The 22682-nt window shown below is 47.5% G+C and overlaps 1 protein-coding gene across 3 annotated transcripts in view; it reads right to left on the bottom strand.

The window, feature by feature from the left end:
- The window catches only part of CBFA2T2 (CBFA2/RUNX1 partner transcriptional co-repressor 2), a 61326-nt gene that overhangs the window by 11519 nt on the left and 27125 nt on the right, over nt 1-22682 (bottom strand). For all 3 annotated transcript variants that reach the window (XM_030463108.1, XM_030463110.1, XM_030463109.1), the window contains exons 2-4: nt 7375-7518; nt 3363-3604; nt 883-972 (exon numbers count right to left, since the gene is read on the bottom strand). In XM_030463108.1, coding sequence (XP_030318968.1) covers nt 883-972; nt 3363-3604; nt 7375-7518 — 476 coding nt within the window. The remainder of the gene's footprint in view (nt 1-882; nt 973-3362; nt 3605-7374; nt 7519-22682) is intronic.

The raw sequence follows: 22682 nt of genomic DNA, 5'->3' as shown, positions 1-22682 counted from the left end.
ATGACTGCTGCTGGTGCACCCACACGAGGAGGGACACAGACTTGCTGCCTGCACAGTCCCACTGGACATGAACTCCACATTCCCATCAGATTTTTGCTTGACAAAAACAGAGGCAAAGCCTCTGCTCTTGTGTTTGTGCAGAGAAAATAAAACAAGGAGCAAAACAGACATTCCTGGTGCAGGAATTAGCCTTGCAGTTCTCCTTGCCCAGTCCAGCTGAGCTCTCCAAAGCTTCCCCAAGTGAGCTCCCAGTTAAGGAACAGTAAAGGTAATTAACGACTGAGAAGCAGAAAGAAATGCTCTAAGAGACACCCATTCAGCAGGTGGCAAAAAGCCATCGCTCCTTTCCTACCATGCAAATGTCTCATGAGGTGTCAGGAGGCTTAGGCACTGACTTGGGCTGCCAGCAAAATCAAAAGGTTTTTTTATGGCATCAATGCAGACTTTTAGTTATTGATTGGAGAAAGACTTTTAAAAGGGAAAAGGGACAGAGGACCTGTGGGCTCCGAGTCATTGATGGGCAGGACTTTGTGAGTTTGACAGGGAAGCACTCTGCATCCACCATCTAACCATGCCAACATTTCCAATGTTCTAGATCTGAACATTTGCAAATAAGGCTAGGGGATGAGAAGCTGCTGAATGGAGCTTGGTTTGACTCCTCTATCCCCAACAGACAAGCAGTCATCTATGGAACTCGTTCCCGTGTCAGCTTTCCACCAGCCAGTCCCACACAGCCACTGCTGTGGTCTGTGCAATCTGTCTTGGACTGCAGCAAAATCACTGTGGTGCTTAAAAGGAGAGCTTCCCCAGCTCTGACACGCTGCCAGGCAGCACTGACCAGCACACAAAGTGTCCACGAGCCCCACCAGCTCAGAAAGTCACCTTCAGAAAGGGGATGACAAACGGCCGGAGGGGGAAGTTTGTCGCCTCTTGCAGCTTGCAGTGAAATTCCTCGATTGTCACTGTTGAGTTCTGGGAAAAGAAATTAAGAAATTAATGACAATTTGTTCTTATTTTTAGATGTGGGAAATAGCTCCAGATGAACAGAACGGGGAAGGGAGTCTGCATCTGCTGCTGCAGGTCTGACAATATTTGCATCAGATCCTCCCACCAGACGCAGGCCAATGGAGGAGAAATGCTGCACCAGGCAAGGGGTGAAGCCTGCACACAACCAGGCACTGCCTGGCCCAAAATCCTCCCAGCTCCAGGGCTGGGAGGCAGGGATCAGCTCTAGGAGGCAGCAGGACCCAGCTGGCATCTCCTGCACCCTGGCCAGATGGCCCAGGGCAGGCTGCAGGGAGCCAGGCAGTGCTTCCAGCTGCTCAGAGCTGCACGCCTTCCTCTCCCCTCCTTCTTCCCTTTCAGCTCGGCTCATCTAATCCACCCACCATTCACAGAGGTACCAACCAACCCACTGCTGACCCCACTGTCATGGTCCTCCCCCAGCCCAGCCCTGCATCCTGTGGCACTGTAGGCTGGGTGCTCCCTGGACCAAGCAGCATTTGATAACCTGCATGCACAAACTTCATCCCAGCAACAATTACCACAATCAGTGGTGAGAACAAGTCAGAGTAACCCGGACATGTTTGTGTTTCCTTCCCAAGCTAAGACATGACCCTAATCCCATGGAAAGGGGTACAAAGAGACCATGGGTTGTTCAGCCTGGAGAAGAGAAGGCTCCAGTGGGACGTTCCTGCTGCCTTTCAGTGTTTAGAGGGGGTGTACATAAAAGATAGGGACAAGTGATAGGACAAGGGGTGATGGATTTCAACTGATAGAGGGTGTTTTGAGACTAGGTATAAGGAAGAATTTTTTTTTACAGTGAGGGTGGTGAGACATTGGCCAAGGTTGTCCAGAGGGGTTGTAGAAGCCCCATCCCTAGAAACATTCCAGGTCATGTTGGACAGGGCTCTGATGAGCCTGGTCTAGTTGAAGATGTCCCTGCTTACTACAGGGGGGTGGACTAGATGGTCTTTCAAGGTTGCTTTCCACACAAGATGTTCTATGATCCTATGGAATTTATATATATATATCCTCCTTCAGCAGCAGCATTTTGCATCCAGTGCTCAAGCCCTGGGAAACCCCTGAGGCCATGGACAGACCCATGTTTCGCTCTGCCCACGCCAACCTAGAAAGCAGAAACACTCCAGGCTGCCTGCAGCAGGTTCCTTGGCCATGTGCTGAGCCTCCAAAGAAACATGCCAAAAACCAGAGGTCAGCTCAGGAGCAGCAGCATGTGCTGCACTGGATGGCAGCTGGGCAGCATGGTGCTGTGCTTCAGGGTATGGGCTTGCAGAGCATCCCTACCATCCAGTTTGTCTATCTGCAACTATCACCAAGACCTGTCCATTTGGTTTCTGAAGGGTGTTTTCAGCTTTGGAGAGCTGCAAAAGTCTATGAGGAGAGATACACACAGTTTGCTCACGCAGGCACCGTCACCAAGCCCAGTCCTCACCAACCCAAGGAGTGTACAAGGTGCATACATGTTATTTACCAAGACTCCTCCTGCAGCTGAACCTTCAGACTGTCACAAACAAAAACAAATGCCTTTGGTAATGCAGGCAAATATGCAATTGCAAGCAGCAGTACACCAGAAGCCCAGACCTCCTATTTTGCAACAGCAGCTTCCCATTCTCTGCAGACCTTAGCACCAGTCAGCCTTGCTGTGCTAGTGGCCTTGCTTAAGCAGCCCATAAAGAGGAAACAAGCCCTTTAAATACATCCCCTGCTCACTGCTACATATTACAAATGAAAGATTTGCAGTGTGAGGATACTCCCTACACACTTGAGAGCACAGAAGCACTCACAGCTTGCTGAAGTGCCTCCTGCTAGCACCACTCACCAGTCCCTGGGTGCCATCCCTAAGCTGGAACACACACAACTTAGGACACGGTTAACAGAGCAGAGGCTGGAACTGCCATTTCTTTGCATGGAAGCAAATCGCAAGGCAACTGATCCACAGTGAGGATCAGGCAATCAAAAATGTGCACAGGCAAGAAAATCCCTCCCTCACACAAAGCTACAGGCTCTGAATTGCGTGAAAAGTTTCGTTTACACGAGGAAATGGAGAAGCTCAGTGTATCCCATGACACCAGACCTGTGGCCTCTATAGAAAAGATTAAAAAAACCTGGAAGGGTTTGAACTAAGCTCAGCTGCACCCAAGCTCATGCCAAAGCCACTGGGCAAACAGCTTTTTAAAAAACCCACTGAAGACAAGGAAAAAAATAAAGTCAGCAAGTTCAGCAGACAGCATAAACACAACAGAAGCAAGCAGACAATATTGTGTAATGTCTGCCTGCAGCCCCTCCCCAGAGTGCTTTGGCACAGCACAGCAGCCCTGGGGGACACGTGCAGGGCTTACCACTAATGCCAGGACCAGGGTCCGGACCTTCTCCCCGATCTCTGGTGAGATGTCATTGCCAAACTGCTGCAGGGTGGTGAGGAAGCGCTTCAGCTTGCTGAGCTGCCGGGCCCCACAGGTGGCTGGGAGCTGCTGGTTGGTCAGCGAGGAGGAGGAGGAGGAGGAAGGGCCGTTGCTGAACCGCTGGGGTGGGGAGGGTGCCCCGTTCAGAGTCGGGGGGGAATGGTTTATTCCGTTGGGCACTGCAAACAGGAGACAGAACAGTTTCTTAGCAGAAGGTGAGTTCCTGTGGTCTGGTGGTTGAGAGGATCCATCTTCCACCCAAGGACCTGCTGCTGGTGGTTGACTGCTGCCAGCAAACACAGCAAGAACCAGAGGGCATCCAGAGATGGAGCCACAGAATCACAGTGGCTCCATCCACAACTGTGGGCTTCCAAACCCACAGTTTGGGTTGGAAGGGACCTTAAAGATCACCCAGTTCCAAGCCCCTGCCATGGTCAGGGACGCCTCCCACCAACACAGGTTGCTCAAGGCCCCATCAAGGGCCCTGCCTTCTCCTCCACCTTCACAGAGCTTATTGGGATGCCTTATGAGAACCTCCCAGGCACCTATGTGGGATTTTCCCCTTCTGGGATGGCTCAGGTGTGATTTACACAACAGATACTGACTTCCCCAGCATTTCTCTCCTCTGCTAGCCTCTGTTCAATGAGCTTCATTTCCAGGGCCAGCCAACAGGGCAGGCACCTCCATTCACTTGCAAGGCAACCCCAGGGGGCCATGGGGTCTGTCTGCATCAAGCTGCTGCTGGGGCAGAGCAAGTTTTATTGTTATGCTCAGTCTGAGGACTTAAATGTGCTTTACCTCAAAGTTTACAGCACAAATTTACCCATCAGCATTTTCTGCTTTGCATCAGGCCAAAAATTACCCCAGACAATCCAACAATCCTTCCCAGCACCATCATTTACAAAAACTCATTAGTTCTCACCACTGCCAGGTCCCACTAGCAGATACAGCAGCTCAGGTGCCTCCACCTTGTCCAAGGAGGGCTGGCAGCATCCTGCCCCCATGGCACCCACCCACCCACCAACCTCTCCTCTCCCAGGGATCTACAGGGAGTTTTGCAAACATAGTTGTTTTTCCCAGCAAGCAGTGAGCATGTCGAAACAGACTGAAGGGCTGGAAGTTTGGGAACTTGGCAAGGGATTAGAATAAATTGTTGACATCCTCACGCCGCTGTTGTGCAATCCAAAGCCCTGTCTGAAGAGCAGCTGTGTGCGTGGGGCCCCAACTCTACACAAACCCAGAATTTAGAGGTGAAAAGTACATCATTTTAAATATCATTTTAGCTGATGCAGTGGGTTAAGCCTTAAAAGCCCAGCCCTGAATTCCTCATGGATGCAAATGTTAAAGAGAAGGTCAGAAGCTATAAAACTCTTTGAGATGACAGCATTCAGAGGAGAAGCGCTGAAGCCACCCAGCAGAGCTGCTCCTGCCACACAGGGACACAGGGCAGGGGAAGATTGTGAGGGAGCAACAGCTTGCAAAAACAGAAACAAACAAACAAATAAAAGCTGCCAAAATTTCCACTGCAGCTTTGCAAGGATCAGAACAAATCCTTGTGACCCCATGAAAGCTTTTCAGAGGAGGCAGGAGGTACTTGAACAGTTAAACCATCCTGGGGCACACCAGGAAAGGCTCCATACACCTGGACCTGCTGTGGTGAGCATAGAAAGGAACCCAAGAAGATTAACCAAAGTCAGTTAAGATGGAAGGGAAAGATAAGGCTCAAGAGATCACCAAAGGTGGCCAACCAAGGAGTAACAGGCTCTTTGGGGGCATGACAAAGACATGTAGCTAAAGAGAAGATGAAACAAAGGCAAAGCCAAGGAGTGAGAGGACAGGGAGGTGCAAAGGCAAAGCAAGTGCATGGCTTTTGTTAAAGAGCAATCCAGCCTGACAAAACTCCTGCCCACATCTGCTTCCCCAGACCTGCAAAGGGCCAGAGACATCCTGCAGACATGGCACATACCCGCAGGTATTAGCTGCCATGGAGAGCTAGCAAACAGATTGATGGGGAAGGCAAAGCTTCTGGCAACTACTCATAAAGAGCATTTATTTCACATGTGTTATAAACGTGAAAGCCACCCAGAGCAGCTCATGTCAGGCAGCAGACCTGTCCAGCTCCAGCCTGGCCAGCAGCCTCCACTCAGGCACTTTACCCCTTCTCGATTTTGCTTCCTCTTCTGCTTTCAAATGAAAGCCCAAGGAGAGCAATGAGCTTTATTTACACCCCGGGAGGAGCAGGGACTGTGTGACCCACTGGGGGCTGGGGGGCTGATGTGACACCAGGGCAGGGGAATGGGCTGACTAGGTGCTGCTGTTAGACTCAGACCCTGTAACCGCTCTCTGTGTTTTTTGGCTCACCCTGACTGACTCCCTAGCAACCCGCATTACCGCAGGGTGCTGGCAGTTATCTGATCCTGCACATCACCAGGATCTGCTCCACCACAGACCACAGCTGGGACCTCTGCTTCCTACTGAGTGCTGGAGCAAGCAAGGTTGTGTAATGAGAGTGGTGGGATGACTGAATGTGGGGAGAGGAGGATGCTAAATTCCCAGGAACATAAAGGTCATCATCTAGGGTCTGCACTGGTTCTCAATACTTTTGCCATTTCTCCATCCCTCCTGTTAGTGATGCAGAGGCAGGCATGGCCTTTCTCCAGCATGCTCCTCCTCACATGCCCAAGCCATGGGCTTTCCAAGGCAGGGCACACTCCCTGACTCTGACCAAGAACTTCTGGCACAGCTGAGAAATACAGAAAGCAAGAATGAACTTCACCACAGGTTGCATCTCTCATCTCTCTCAGAAAGAGCCAATTAAGTCATTTGCAATCAGCTCTTTGGCCCTTAGCAGCGTGCCAAGCAACCTCATTGGAAAAATTAATTTCTGTCACTTTGCTAATGGTCTTTTTCTGCCTTAGCAAAAGGAGAGACATTAAAATGCCTTTGGCACATAAAGATGGGGACAATGTGTCTGGCGGGATAACCCGGTGATTAGTGCTGCTGCCAGGAGCACACAGCACAGCAGTGTGTGAGGGGCTGGATTGCACAGCTCTGAAATCCACTGCCAGCCTGTGGAAACTGTGAGATATCTCAGACACAACTGTGGACAGCACAGCCATGCAGAACCAGCCAGGGAGATGCTCAGCACTGGGGGACAGAGGTGAGGAGAGCCTGGAAAATATGCACATGCCCTGTGCTGGGGTTAGGTAAAGTTCTAAGTAAATGTTCTAAGTAAAGCAACTTCATTCCTGAACAATGATTTTTAAAGGATATTATTAAATGGCTTAAATGTTGGATAAGGGAGAAAAAAAGTCTTCCTGTGCTATAAGAAAAGGCTGTACATCCATCCTGTCCATGGAGTCACCTCTGCAGCACCCTGCTAGAAGTGGGTGCGAGGCTGTGTGACCTGAGCTGGACCAGGATGAACTGTGGCTAAAGAGGGAAGATGATAAAGAGAAGATAAAGACTCTCTGGATGGACAGTAAAGAATTTCCGAAGCTTGGAAATTAAAAAAACAAAAAACCCTCCATCTTTCTAATCTCAGCTGCAGAAATGCTATCTGCACAGCAGAGCAGGAACTAACTCCTCCAAAAGATCGAGTGCAAAGCCTGGCTCTTGGCTTGTTTGAAACTGACCTGATAGAAGACTTCAATTTCTTAAGGAATGTATGGCAGAAATCAAGGTGCACGTGCATGAAGAGGGACTCATGGCAGCACCAGGAGCAAGGTAGGAGCAGCAGGGGTGTAAGCAGGGATTAGAGTTCCCGTTACATGTCCTGCATATGGAGCAGAAGAGCAGGAAAGCCCCGGCCCCCTGTTCCTCAGAGCCATGCAGCACTGCTAACACTTGTCCTGGACAATGCTGAGACATCCCTGACAGCTTCTACTAGCAGAGCCCTTCCTCCAGCTAGGGCTGGTCCCTGGGAAAAGCAGCATTAACGGGGTCTTACGTGCAGTTGGGGTGAAGGACACTGGCCGGGGGCCACCGGGGTTGACGGGAGGCAGTGGTGGCATGTTGGAAGGAGAGGACCTGGACTGTATCTTCACTTCCACAGGCGATCCGGGCATCACTGGCACCCTCTTCTCACCAGCAACTGCACAAAGAGAAGGAGGTAACGCTTAGTCACAGTCACAGCAAAGCATTTCCCCACCCAGCACACCAAGCACAGCTGCAAGGATGAAGATGAGGGGCAGGGAGGGGGTCATGCAAGGCTCCCACTCTGCTCTGCATGGTCCAGAGTATGGCCTTGAGCAGGTGTCCCCAGAGGCTCCAGGCAGGCTCAGGATGCCTGTGTTCACTGTTCCAGTCTCTTCAACGCTTCCTCAAAAGTATTTCTGCCTCTCTGCTTTGTTTTTCCCCAACTGAAGATCCCCTTGACATTGCCCAGATGCGTCCACAAACACCTCACCAGCATGGTGGGAGGCTGAGGTTTCACCTCCAGTCTTGCTCCCCACCCTGCACAAGCACACTCTGAAGCAGCCACTTTGACAAGCAGCTCTCTGGCCAGTTTTTCACGTTTCCTTTTTTAGTAGAAACCTCATAATGAAAGCACCCTGCACCCCCTGTACCCCAGGCTGGGCTGGTCCCAGCTGCTCAGTGCCCCCTCCCCCTGTCAGCACACAGGCAGCCCTGCCTGCACCTGAGATAGCCACTCCAGAGGAACTGCAACCATGCAACAGCCCACACAGGTTTTGGGTGGGTGCCCACCTGGTGTGCAGGGTGCAGCTTTGGTGCAGCTGTGCAGTCACAGGGATGTAAGGATGAGCCAACATCAGCTCTTCACATCCTATCTCCTGCTGACAGTCTCCGGTGTCTGACACAGTGCCAGCTCACACCACAGCTTCTTTTTCAGCCTCTGAGGGTCCCTCCTGTGGACACAGGCTCTGGTGGGATGTCCCAGCTCAGCTAAACGGTATGGCCATTCTCTTGGCTCCAGTGGATAAAATCAGCCTCAAAAAGCATCCCTGGGGGGTGGGGGGGACAAATGAAAAGAAAGGAGGAACTTTGTGTTTGCACCAGCCTTGGGGTTCTTTTGGAATATTTTTCAGGGAGTTGTTTTGGGGGTTTCTTTTTTGTTTCTTAAATCCAGATAGCTCAGCAGACAAAGCCTGAGTACCTTTAAGTGCATCTCCCATGGGAGCCAGCACCACCCCAGGGGTTCTCCACGTCACACTGCAGGTGGCTCTGGAGCTCATGTCTCTGGACACCCTCAGAGGGTGCTCCCTGCTCATCTCCTTCCATTAGCTCACTAATGAGTTGTGACTGGGGCTCTCAGTGCAGCCCTGCAAGTGGGCACAGCCAAAACCAAACCATGCACAGGGACCCGGTGTCACCAAGGATCAGTCCCAATGCCTCTTCAAGCCCCTGCAGAACAGTATTAAATCGCTTGTTCTAATCTCATTAAATAAGAGCACAATCTGGTTTGTCATTCCCAGTTTTTACAAGGATCTGTCAGCTGTAAGATATTCAGCTTTCAGGTTCTGACAAAGCAATCAAAACACCGTATTCCCATAAAGCGGAAGAGCGCTGGATGGATGGCAAAGTTTTGCACTGAAATATGACAAAACCTGCCACTTTCCAACTCCTGAAAACAAAAATTCTGCTTTGCAGAGCAGAGAAGATGAAAACTGGCACCTGAGCCACAAAGCTTCTGGAATCTGCCCTGTGAGCCACTGGTCCCTGCTCTGCCACCAGACACTGGCATAAACTGGCTCAGTTATTTTCTTTAGGATAAGTCATCACTGATGACAGAAAGGTAACGAATCAATTTTGTTATTCCAAACAAGCTTGTTTGTTTGCTTGTTGTGTTTTTTGGTGTTGTGTTTTGGTTTGTTTTGGTTTTTTCTGTTTGCAGGATGATTTGTGGAAGGGGGAGCAGAGAAAACCCATGTTTTCCTGTCCTTTCAATGCAGCTGGAATGGCTATAAAACTTGTGTCTACAATACTACCATAGCAGGGAGCTTATGTCTTTTTTCATTTAAGAAAAAAAAAGAAATTCTAGGCTTTGATTTCATCAACAAGGTGGGGAGACACCAAAGCTGTGGGAAAACTGCTATTAATTTTAACATCTAATAATTGTTAATAGAAAATTGGAAAAGTACTATTCACTTATATTCGGTCCAACTGTCACACAACTGAACACTGATGTGCAGACTCCCCCCTGCCACATCTATGCATGAATAAGACTTTCAAATTAATAACAATGTACTGATGTAGAAACATGATTCCCAACATAGGTCCCTATTTCAGCAGGTGAGTTTATTGACAAGAGCAGGAGGAAATGAACTCCTGCTTTCCATGCCACTCAAAATAAATGCAGTAGAAAAGTGAGAGAGCACGTTTTGTGCATTAAGTTAGAGGGATTTCTACACAAAAAGTCTGAGTTCACACACTCAGGAAGTAAAATGTTGACCCAGATTTTTTCAATGAAAACAGCACTAGTTCTGCCTGCTCACCACTGGGTACCAGCTGCCTGATGACCATCAGGGGATGGGAGCCTCTTTGCTCAGCATACAGGAATCACCACAAAACCCTGAGCTCCTACACAACCACCACGACTTGTCTGCACATAGTCCAGGGAGAGGAACATGAGATGTGGTCCATGTGCTTCTCTGAAAGCTCTCTGCTCCCTTCCTACATCTGCCCAGCTGCAGAGCATGCACAGGAAACTACTGAATTGTCCCTGCCTGCAGCCAGCCCCTTCCTACCACACGCTGCAAATACCAACATGTTCCCACCCCTCAGCCTCATTTGATCTTCCTCACCCCCTTCCTATGAAACCCTCTTCCCCAGGAGTGTATGGACAGCCTGAGAGTTGCCATGCTCTGGAGAGAAACAAGGCACGCAACCAATTCTTAAGGTTTCTCCTCTTTCCTCCTGAAGCACTCCTAGGGCATATTAAGAAAGTAGAATTTATTTGGCTAATTTAACACGGGGGCAATTTAAAAAAATTATTTGGAATTAATTTGGAAAATTATTTGGAATTTATAACCCCAAAATAAAACTAGCTACTGTAGAAAACACCAAAACCAAAGCCCACAAGCAGCCAACACCTTCTTTATCAAGCTCACTCCTACAGACAAGAAGCAAACAGGATTGTTAAATTTAAAAGCTTCCTGTTAATGACCTGGGGCATCCATAAAAACAGATCAAAAACATCTTTCCAATACTCCTCATTTTTAGTCTGAACACATCCATTTAATGAGAATCATGTGAGCAAACCAGACTGCCAACAAGGACTTGAGTCGGCCTCAAGTTGATCTGGATTTTAAATTGAGCCTGTGAGATGGTCCCCAGAGAAACACAGCCTTCCCCCCTCTTTCTTCCACATTTTACTGCTCAGAAATATCTACTGGCTCACCAACAACAACGTTGTGATGCTCCCTCCAGATGCACAGAGATGATGCTGAGATGCTCTTCAAAATACCTGCAAGTGACTCCACCACGTCAGTCATCTGAAATCATGCTAAGGAGTCAAATGACATAGATATATTTTATGCTCTAGGAAGCATAATTCTTGTAAATGATGGAGTGTTCCAAGTGTCAGAGCAGGACACCTGCCCCAACAGGAAAACACTGGGTTGCTTTCCTTCAAAAACTCCTCCTTCCAAACCCAAGATGGACTCAGAAACATTTCCAAATACTGCATTGTTTTTTTCAGGTGGTGCCTGCAGGACGCACATTCAACTTTTGCTATCAAGCTGCCAAATGTCAAAACTTTGCAAAGACATGCTCAACCTGCAAAGGTTAACCAGGGAAAGAGGTAGCTGGGTGGGAGAGCTGCCTTCCCAGCCTCAAAAATGCCAGAGTTTCACGTGGAAAGACGAATCACTCAGAGAAAATGAAACCCAGTCATGTAGATGCCTTTTTGGTCTTGGCTTGATGAAAGAATTTACTGTTCTCCAAAAGCTGATGGAACCCAAAGACCAGATTGCACAGCAACTGGAGTTACAGATCTCAGATGCTGCAGAGCTGCTGCCTGGCTCTGGACAGTTGTAGGCACAGAGCGGTTTGTGCTGCCTGCCCTAGATTCACATGTCCCATTTAAGGAGCCCAGGTGTGCAAGAGACTAGAAAGCCCGAGAGCTTTGAATACACCTGAAGCTCTTCATCCTTGTGCCCTCCAGCAAAGGCCCCAGTTCCATCTGATGCCCTTGGCCTGCACCCTGCTTCCTTGGCTGCTCCAGCTCTCATCCTAGCGTAACAAATCTAAAAAGGAGCATATGTCAAGATGAAGTGCAGCTGATGATTTTCCTTTCTGGAGAAGAGGAAGAGCTAAATGAGACAAGAGGCCAGCATGCTAGGAGAAAACCTGGAGTCTCCACTGATCCGTGAAGAAGTCCAGCTCCTGAGGTCCTGGCAGACTTTGGTTCCAGCTCTCCAACATAGCAGTACGTGTCAGAGGGGGCATTTTCAACACCCACTTGAGGCATCTTTTTTATTTTCTTTAAAGAAGTGTTTAGTACAAAGAGAGTGTTGCTGTGACTGGTAACCTCTGAAGAATGGCTAGCATTTACTCACATTGTATACTGTATGAAGGAGCCACTTTATTAATCTCTTCACGCCTGTGGGTCTGAGAAAAGGCAGAAGAAAAAAAATAGTGACAAGTCCACTTGAAATTCAATTAATCCTTAAATGCCTCTGGCAATTAGAGAATAAACTAAGTGATGAAAAAGAAATAAAAACACTGCAGGAGGAAAATGGAATGTTACCTTCCCTGAAAAGCAAGATAAGGAACAGGAGAAGAAAGCCCTGAATAACCGTGGGGGGTATCCGGACACAAGCAGCCACCTCCACATCCTCTTCTCAAAGTTCAAAATATAGTTCCAACAGATAGCAGAATGATAGCAGGATGGGAGATTTAGATTTGCTAACAAAAAGCAGATTGTGAACCTGTCTCACATCCTTGCTGGGGTCACGACTCCCAGACCATGTTTCCTATACACACGGTAGCTTTTCAAAAAGGTGACGGGAGCTATGAAGTACCTGAGGCTGGAGGTGCTCTGCAGAATAATGCTAAAGAGAGAGCCTTGACCTACCTGTGGCAGCAGAGCTGTGAGCTTTGTGAGGGCAAGGGAAGAGAGAAGGAGCAACTGCTATGGTGCAGGAAATGTGGATGCTTTATATGAATTTACACCCCAGCATCTGCAGGGGCACAACTTAACACCATCCAGCAAACCCTATGAGTGAGCACATGAAGTATGTGCAGGCTTCTGAACTATGCTGTCAGCTCAAGACAGAAAAGTCTTTCCTCCTCTTTCCTGATGAGAAATGGATTTCATTCAGTGGCTGGATATTCAGGAGGCACACACACCATGAACATTGGTACCATTTTTGATGCAGGTATAGGATTCTCCTAGGTTCACTCATTTATAAATAAGATACACTGAGTCTGAACTGCTTCTCAACAATCTGTTTGCCAGAATACAGATTGTGTTTCAATTTGAGCCAAAACACAAAACTTGTTAGAAGAAATAAGAGAAAAACACATTAAACCTGAGACAGGACACATTAAACCCCCTGCAGGACACACAGGTAAGGGTTTGCTTCTCCCATGTGCAGTTTGTAGGATGAAGAAAGCAGGCTCAAAAATCAGACCTTGTTAACAAGGCTTTGCCCTCTAGGTGGTTAGAAGCCAAGTCTATGAATTAACACATTTCAGATTTAGTTGATACCTTTTGGACAAAAGACAGTGCACAAGGGCTTGCCCTTGTGGAAGCACATAGTGGTTTCAGACAGAAAGAAGGGGTAGAATTAGAGCAGATGTTCTTGGCTTTCATCTAGAATAGGCAGAATATGCTCATAATCTAAAGAGCTGTCCTCACCTCAAGAAGTTCAGAGCCAAAACTTCAGACTGCCCCTTGAGGGCAAGGGACTGGAGAACCATCCCACTAAGAGGATCAGAGGTTAAATCTGGCAGGAGAAATCCTTTGGTCATCCAGATGCCAGGTCCAAGCTCCTTGGGCAGGCTCATTCTGAAGCCAGTTGGACAGATGGACACCTCCAAAGGTGATGCATCCCATCCCCAAACACTCATCAGAACAAGGGAGATAAGCCACGCTCCAGATGCACCTCTCTTTCCACTGGCCCTACCACCTCAGGTGACCACTCCATCTAGAGAAATCAATTACAAGTCAGCAAGATGAACACTTCCTAGAAACAGCCTTTGTACCCAGGGTTTGTTTCCCCTCCATTTACATGGGTCAGAGCCTCTGCTTTAAAATAAAGCAATGCAAAGCTTTTCTGAACACATAGAGAGCATCTGAAAGAGGAAAGCAGAGAGGCACATGTCAGTGCCCTCAACAGTGGCTGCTGGGTCCCTGCCTGCCTCCTGCCCAGGAGAGCAGCTTTAAGATAACTCAAAAAAAAGCCAGGGAAGGAGCCCAAACCCATCCGTTCCAGCCCAAATGAATCTGTGATGAAAAGGCCCCTCTGCAGTTGGCTGACGTTGCAGGGTTCCCTGGTGACAGTCTGAATGCAAACGAGAGGCAGCATCAGTGTAACCTGACCTGATAATGTAAATAGGGTGAAATGAAATATGGTTTGCCACCTCCCCAGCTTTGGAGAATGTTTATTTTGAATAACATGCTTATCTGCTCCAACTGCTCACCATCTGTTTTCAGTCTCCACCAAGCTAATATTTTTCACATTTAGGAACTGAGAAATTGGAAGAATTACATTTAAATTTTATTAACATCTTTCCTCCACTCTAAGGTTGCTTCTCCCTCCCCTTGATGGCTCTGAGCCATCTGTAGAGCACCTTTGCTGTTCTCCAAGGCATGCAGATGAGAGCTTATCAACATGCAAAGCAAGAGTAACTCAGACTTCCAGAAGATGCTGTTTACTGCTCCTCCACTGCAATCCCTTCATCACCTGCTTCCAGCTTCCCCCAAGTCCAAACTGAAATCACATCACCAAGGAAAGAGACAATATATTATCCTCTTCCAGCATCACTGCATCAAAAAGCAATGAAGTGAGCAGATAAGCATCAGAAACAAGGCAGCCAACACAGCAGCATCAGGGGAAAAAGAATGACCGAGTCCAGTTTGGTGTAGACGGAGATGTTTGCAGTTAAGATTAAATTTCTATACAAATATTGACATTTATTTGCACTTAGGGTGGTTTCCAGAGCTCTCCCTCAGTTTGAGTCAATAAACGATAATTTACAACCAGAATGGGGAGACACAAGCATGTCACAAACAGGACAGCAGCAAATGGTGAGGTCCTCCTTCAGCTTTGCTCCACAGCCACGCACAGAATTGGCTAATATGATACTACAGCATCTGCTGCAATGGGTAACTGGTGTACCTGTACAGATACTTCCTGCGCTAGATGTGATCAGCCTATTTTTATCCCATTTAGCTCAGTTTTATAGCACCTCAAGGCTCCTGAGCTGAAGATGCTGTGGGAGTGGACTCAGCACCTCGCAGGAGAGCCTCATATCACACAGGAGGGAGCTGCTGAGCCTGGGACAGGCATTTTATAAATCAAAAATAAATGCATGTATCTCCATTGCCATCTATGCCTCTCCCACACACAGCTGTTTCACTTTAAATCTCAATTCAATGTGAAACTCAGATAGAAGAACTTGAAAGAGCAAAGTATGTTATCACTTGCAACCAGCCCAGAAAGCAGTTAATAAGGGAAATAAGATTAATAATTTATTCCTGAAGGCAGACTGCAGATCTTTATCTGTCCTGCCCTTCAGTGATTTTATAGAACCCTATTAATGTGCCTGACTCATTGGCAGCATGGCTGGACTTTACAGCAATTCATCTCTGCTGTGCTCCCACCCAACACCAGCTCTTCTCTTGCCTCAGCTGCATCAGACCCATCCTGCATGGCACCCCCATCTCCTTAACTCTGGTTCCCTCTTGGTCCACAAACTCATCCTAGAGCCAGCAGTGCAAACCCATGGCTGCAGGACCCCTCCTACAAAAGCTCGCATCCAGCAGCCCCAGGAGGGGTTATTCAACAGGGCCCTCAAACTCCAGTTGCTCCTACAAGGCCACAAAGCACTTTGTGGTACCCTCCACCCTGCTGTTCTCTTTCCCATGAAGGAGTGAGGCAGTAGCTACTCAGACTGCAAAGGCTGCCCTAAAAAACATTTACACACATGCAGCAGCCACCTGAGAGCTGCTGCTGTTTTTACCAACACTGCATAGCAATTCCCTTCCCACACTGCTACTGCCCATGCAGGTAAGTTTCAGGGACCCAAGTTCCTCTCCTGACATCCCTGCCAAATGCTTTTTCTCCTTGGCTCCCTCCTTGGGGTGCAGTGAGCACCCATGCAGAGCCTGCCATGGGCACCCTCCCCAGCATCTCATTTTTAGGATGAGAAATGCTCTGGAGATCGGGGGGAGTGCTCCTCCCCCCATAGCCACCCCTCTATTTGCTCAGACCTCTTTGGCTTTATAACCTGGAACCCTGGCAGTGCAGCTGCGTTCTAGCGAAGCCAGAGATGCTCCCTGATCCACTGCATTAGCTACTGCTGAAGTATTTTGGTAGTTTTTCATTAGTTCCATTTAAAGTTAAAGAATCAAGACTTTTTTAAAAATAATAATGATTATTTTAAATCACCCCCTTGTACTACAATATTAAGAAATATTTACTCCTCCACACTATTTACTTAGTAAGCTAAAGCACTCTGAATGAAAAATGAAAGCAGTTATCAACCAGGCAATTACCACAATCATGGAAAAATGAGTTCTTAAAAGTCTCAGCCTACTGCACTGCTCTCCAAATCCTCTGACTCCAAGTGAAATGAAGGTGGTGAGAGCAAATTTTCCAGATGGGAACATCTGTCTCTCATTTGCCACGGGCAAGATTAACAGCTCCCGAGTCCAGTACAGCCTGGACACAACACATACAAGAGACATATCATGTACAGAGAGACTAGGAGCAACAGCTTGGTATCACAGCTTTGTTTTTCTTTTCATATGGTTATTTTGTAGGGCTTCTACCTACAGAGAAATGTCATGTCAGGAAAAAAAAAAAAAAGCCTCAGTTTCACTTAGAGTGAATGCTATGTATAGCAAAAGAAAGAATTATGTTAACCATGCTTAGATGAAGGATATACAGCACTTTCAGCATCTCACCTACTTTGTAGATACGAAAAGGAATTTTAAAGGTTGGTTTTAAAGGCTTACCCCCCAAAAAGGTCTCCGATTGCTCTCTGCCCAGAGCATAAAGGCCATGCATGGGGTGATCTGCTCCTCTGGAGTCCACAGAACAAGCACCAAGTCTACTCCTGAGAGGAAGAAGTGGCTCAGCATGTGGAAAACTCAGAGCTGAAGGACACACTAGCCCAGCAATAGCACCAGAAGTCAACTCCTATCATTGGTATTCTTCAACCTCTGCTGCAGTGCAGGGTGAGGAGGGCAGGCAGGTGTTCTGTCCTCACCAGCCACTCACCCATGTGTGATGCTGCCCAAACCCAAGTGTCAGACAGCACTGCTGCTTTCTGCCATGGCTCAGCAGCACAGCAAGCCAGCTCTGCATGCAAGGTGTGCCAGATGTGCCAGCTCTCCTCTGCACCTCAGTGCCAAAGCCACCAGCTCTGCCACTGCTCCATGCCCAGCATGGGCACACTGCAACTTTCCTCCACAGCCCCCAAAAAATCAGTGACTTAGCAGAGACTTAACTGAAAGGTAAAATACTAAATAGAAAATCCGTTCTGTCCTGGCTCAGACCAGGACAGTTCCTCAGCAGCACTTTGTGATTGCAGCTGTACCCATTACAGCAAGTCATAAACTCTTATCTCTAATTAACAGCCCAGTTCTGGATGTCTATTCCATATCCACCAGCTTTATCTGGCATAAGCCTTCCCTGGAAGAGGACCAGCCTGTTGCACAGGGTAACAGCAACATTAAACGCAGCTGATGCTGAAACAGGACTCAAGTGCTGAAAAGAAAAAGCCTCAGAACTGATGCAACTGCCTTTAAAAATGTATGCTTTTTGCAAAGACTGCTTTTAAACCCAAGTTGTGCTGAACTCTGCTGAGGTATAAAGGAAATATCATCACCAAAAAGCCCACGTGTTAGACAGAAGCACAACCGCACACTGTTTAATTTTAGGAGAGGAAAATTTTTTTCTTCCTCTTCCTTAGGCTAAACACCACCTAGTAAATAAATAAAGCTGCAATTCTTGTACCTGTAAAATTCTGGATGATCCAAGAAGGAGGAACCATAGCAAAACAAGCTCTAACTTTTGAAAGTGTTTTCTACCTTAACAGAGGCTTTGAGGCAGCCTTTAGGATGTGATTTTATCTAGCACTCGTAAGTCCTTTTAAAACTTGGATGATGGCCGTTTAACAAGCAGTTCCACCTTTCTGCTCTCCAGATGAAACATGTCTGCACCAAGCTCCATTTTGTTACCTTCCTCTCCATCCCAGCAGCATGAGAGAAATGGTGGCAGATCCCAGGGAGCAAGGTTTAATCGGCATCCCCTTATAACTTGTTAGCTCTGAAGGGTTCTCCACAGCTCACAACTGAAGAGCAGGCTGAAGAGCAGGAGGTCACCCACCACCAGCCACCTCTAGGGCTAAAGTTCCACCAAGCTTTATCCAAAACAGGGCAAGCTGTCCAGGAAATCAAGAAAGAACTTCGAAAAGACTCGGGATGTATTTTTTTTCACCCCCAATAATTTGCAACTTGCTACAAATGCCAAAGTCTAAATGGAGGACCACAACTGTCCCTCAGCCCTAAAGCCCACCATGGCTTTGCTGATGCAGTGCTACACACACCAACTCCCATCTTGCCACCCCAGCAATGTACCTGAGCTAGCCAAGCCCCACTAATCATGCCAGAACTCACACTGGCTGTCTTGGGAGCACACCTCATTCACTGGGGTGCTAAGTACATTAACTACTGCCCAGCTAATATTCCTGATTAATAACACACACAAGAGGCCTGCCAAGATGACAGTTCTGCCTCTTAAAAACACTTCTCACATCACTACAAAAATTGCTCTTTCCTCTCACCCCAAACCAAACCAGCACATGGAAAGCTTACCAGCATCTCATGGAGCAGGAAGCAGAGGAGCAACACACGTAGGGATGGGTTGGAGAGGTGTTCAAGAGTATGCAGATGGGCACCTACACTCCTTTAGGAGTGGGTGGCTTGTGTGGTGCTGGAGTACCACCAGCCAGCAGCTCCTCCAGAGCCCAGCCAGGGGGAGATGGAGGGGACAGGACTGCCATTACAGATGACTACTTCTTGGTCTCTTCAGGGAATGACCCCAGCAGAGTTGGATGACCAGCAGTAACTGTCTCTGCTGTGCCTCTTTCCTCTCTCAAACAGCAGAAAAGGAGATTTTCAGTGGATAACCTCTGGAGATTCAGTGATGCACAGGGACCACAAGGTGAAGGTGCTGGCTCAGCTGCTGATGCTCTTGCTTTCAAAGCATCACAGCAAAGACTCTCCAACTCACCATTCTTAGGGCTATCCTAAACTGTTTACTAGTAACCTGCCTTAGCCTGCTCACCACTACCAAAGACTATGTTAACCAAGAGGCACAACCCCCAAAACTGCAAGACCAGGAAACATAGAGCCCACCCTGCTAACAAACAAACCCAGCAAACACCTGGGTTTGTTTTAACCTGCTCTCTTCCTCCCATGGTCACAGCAAAGCCTGTGACACAGGGCCTATAAATTTCCTCTAATGATGCAGCAGCAAGGCTGAGACCCATCTGTGCTTGGGCACAGGTGAGACTTTTCACTATCGTGTAAGTGCAGGCTGCCTTTCAATTACATTTATCAGTCCATTAGGCAAATTACATTTGCATATGAGAGGATAACTGGGAAGTCAAGAAATGGGCTCTGAAGTAAAACACATTTTATAACCTATTTATCCCTGGGAGGATGTGGGCAGCCCAGGGCTGTGCTTGATGTCTGTGCTCTCCAGGTTTCTCCTCTTAGGGCTAGATTATTTGTGAGGACAATCCCCCCACCACACAGATCTGAAGCCAGATGAAGACATCTGCATAACCTGCATCCCCACCTCCTTGAAAATCTGCCCATTTCTCCAGAGCTTTGCATCATTTGCAATCTCTGCCTTGCAGTGATGCCTGATAATAGATTAAAATATTACTGGCCCCAGATAATTTGAATTGATTCCACCTAGGTTTCAATAAATGTACCACTCAGGTGCAGAATTATTTCCAACACCCTAAGAAGGTGCACTGGCACATGCTGCCCAGCACTATGGGATTACACTGGTGTGCCATGTCACTAAGGACATTCACATGGACTCAATGTTTCTGCTCAGGTGATCCTGAAGAATTGATCTGCCTGCACATATTTTTTTTTCCCCCCAGTGAGTGTATGCAAAACACAGACAACCCAGCTCATCTCCCAGGATCCAGATGGCACTTGCAAACCTGTCTGTGTATCAAATGTTGTTTCTTAGATCAAGTGTCCCTGGTTGACAACACAGAACTTCACGACGCTATCTTTAGGCTTCTCTGCAAAGAAACACCCTTTGAGCATACCTTACAGGGAATATGCTAATGTGGCAGGGGGGTTCAGCACACCCAAATCTCTCTGTTTCTGGGAGCTCAGATACCCCAGAACATACTGAGCCTGGCTGAAGATGAAGGGTTATCCGGCTTTTAACACCAAGCACTTATAGAAAGCATGTGTCAACGAGTTAAGACTGCAGAGAAAGGTTAACATGCACCACCAGAGAGATACAGAATGAACCAACAGCAAAATCCACTCACACCAATTATGCATACCAAAAAACCCCTACTGAGTCTGAGTAGCTGAAAACAGCAATATCTGAGACTTTTTCGTGCTTCCATTTCTCCTACAGGTTTAGAAATCCTCAGTCTACTTTCCTATTCATTTAAGTGAAAAAATTTGCTAACAAACCAATAGTTTTCTTCCTCAAAGTCTTAATTTCCTTCCCCAGATGTCATGTCAAGATAAAAGCAGCACATGTAAAGTAATGGTGTTTTTCAAAACAGCCCATTAATAAAGAACAAAACTCTACAAAACTTCGTTTCACACGCTGCCAAGACAAAAAATTAGTTGATAAAAATAGCACCCTGAACGCCCCCACCCCCTGGAGCCGTTTTCTGTGCTTCTCAGCTCCATGAACTACTCATTACCTGGGTGTGAAAAAGCATAAGCACCCCCTGACCTGTCCACACCCCCACTAAGCAGCAAAATTACATTAGAAAGGCCAGGAGAAGCCACAGAAGGCTGCAGAAACAGAAAAGGTGGTGATACAGCTCCTCCCCAGGATCAGAAGGTGACACCAGCAGCAGCGAGGTGGCTGAAATAACCCCTTGCACCTTCTGCTGAAAAGAACATTTCAGAGCAGCAACATCAGGTAAAGCAGCTTCTTTTGAAAAAAAAAAAAAAAAGTGATCCAGGAGGTAGCTCCTTCCATACTGCAGGCACTCTCAGTAAACACCATATGGCCCGTTAATTTAATTAGGGAGAAGAAACCCCCGAAGTTTGAGATTTGACTTTGAAGCATTTAAAACAAGTAGGAGGAAAATCGCTCGAGATACTCAGTTAGGTTGTTGCTACTGTCATCCACCCTCCTGACCCACCTGAGCTGGTGGCTCTCCCCATGCCACACAGCACCTCTAAGGGACTGATTTTTTTTTAATTTTTGTTTTTTAGAAATCCACTACCAGATGTATACAACCTACACTGTTACAGCTGCACAGCTGCTTCCCAGGAAGATCTGGGTGGTCCACGCCAAGCAGCCAGCCAGGATGGGTCTGGATCAGGAGGGAGACACACGCAGTAAATAACCTGAGTACTTCAGCTAAAGACATATTCCCAGGTACCAACCAGAACTTTTATTTTAAATCCTTCTCACAAAATACATTGGCAGGTCCTACCTATCAAGGCAGGATCGACCTCAAAGTGAAGGTCAACATGGTAAATGCCAAAGAACCAATGCTGAGACACAAAGACTCAGAACAAGTCCATTTCCTAGCTCTAAGTTTGCATTAATGATCTTGAGGGCAATCAATCAAGCCCCAATTTATTTTGGTATCTGAGCAAAGACTCACTGCAGCATCTACTTCCAGACTAGCAAGAGAGGCTCTGCCCAGAGGGGTTATCTGAATAAAAAGTCCTCCATTTTGAACATCTTCTGTATCTTGCTCTGAGGAGAGAGGAGCACATTTGGATATCTTCTAGCTAGGTTTGCAACCATGGTTGTGCACCCCAACAGGAGACTGCAGCACTGCTGTCAGCCCCAAGTACCTGACCAGGTCTCAGCACAATCTGCCTGGGGCTGCCCAATGCATCACTGTCAGGGAACAAGGCACATGGAAGTGGCTGCTGGAGCACCACCAAGAGTGCAAAGACACAAGACCTACTGATTGTTTATGAAATAGCTGCACAAGCTGTAATGGATGAGGCTTAGGGGCCTTTCATGGGCTTTTGTCTTCAAGCAGCCTGCTCAGGTCCGGGCAGTAGCATGCAATGCCCCAGCTGTGAAGCTCTGAGACCATCATCCTCCTCCAGCAAGATGCTGTCAGGAGCCACCAGCACAAAGCTTGTCAGCTGCAATGCTGCAGCATCACCAGACTCCTTTTGGGAGGCCCAGTGCCATAAGGGAAACCCAACATTTCTCGACAGAGGTATGCACTCCAACTGACCCACCTCCAGCCTAGGACAGGGCTTTGTCACCCAAACTGGAAGCACAGAGGAAAGCTATGCCTGATGCCTCCACCACAGACACATGCTGCCACTCCCCTCCATTCCTGCCCTGGACAAAGCAGCTCAGGGCTGTGTGGTTTGGTCCTCTCGTGACAGGACATGACCCACCAATACTCTTCACTTGAGATGCTTCCTGTCTCCACAGGAACAGCTTCTTTTTCAAGTTCTAGGTAGGGCAGAAAGAGATGTCCCCCCTCCCTCTCTCCTGTTACTAACTGCAGCACATTTTGCCTCAAGGCAAACTCGTGCCAGCAGGAAACCCAGAGGAGATTTCAAGGTTTGGGGTTTGACACAACCTGCTGTCCTGTGGATGAATTGTACAAGGAAAAGAAAAAAAAAATCACCTTGTTCCTAGAATTTTGTAATGTCTGTTGGCTGCAGTTCCTTTGGCTCCTCTTAACAGTTGGCTACACTCACAAATTAACAACGAACTTGCTCAACTATTTTTTTTTCTTTTGTATCCAGACTCAGGTTGTGACCTGCATGTCTGTTTAATAGGTGTGGCCCAGCAACATGCCACAGACCAGAATTTCCCATTTTCTAGTAAAAACACACCACTCAACCGAACATCT

The sequence above is a fragment of the Calypte anna genome, chromosome 20 (genome assembly GCF_003957555.1).
Source record: "Calypte anna isolate BGI_N300 chromosome 20, bCalAnn1_v1.p, whole genome shotgun sequence".
NCBI classification, from domain to species: Eukaryota; Metazoa; Chordata; class Aves; order Apodiformes; family Trochilidae; genus Calypte; species Calypte anna.
This window is presented reverse-complemented; position numbering and strand designations above follow the sequence as displayed.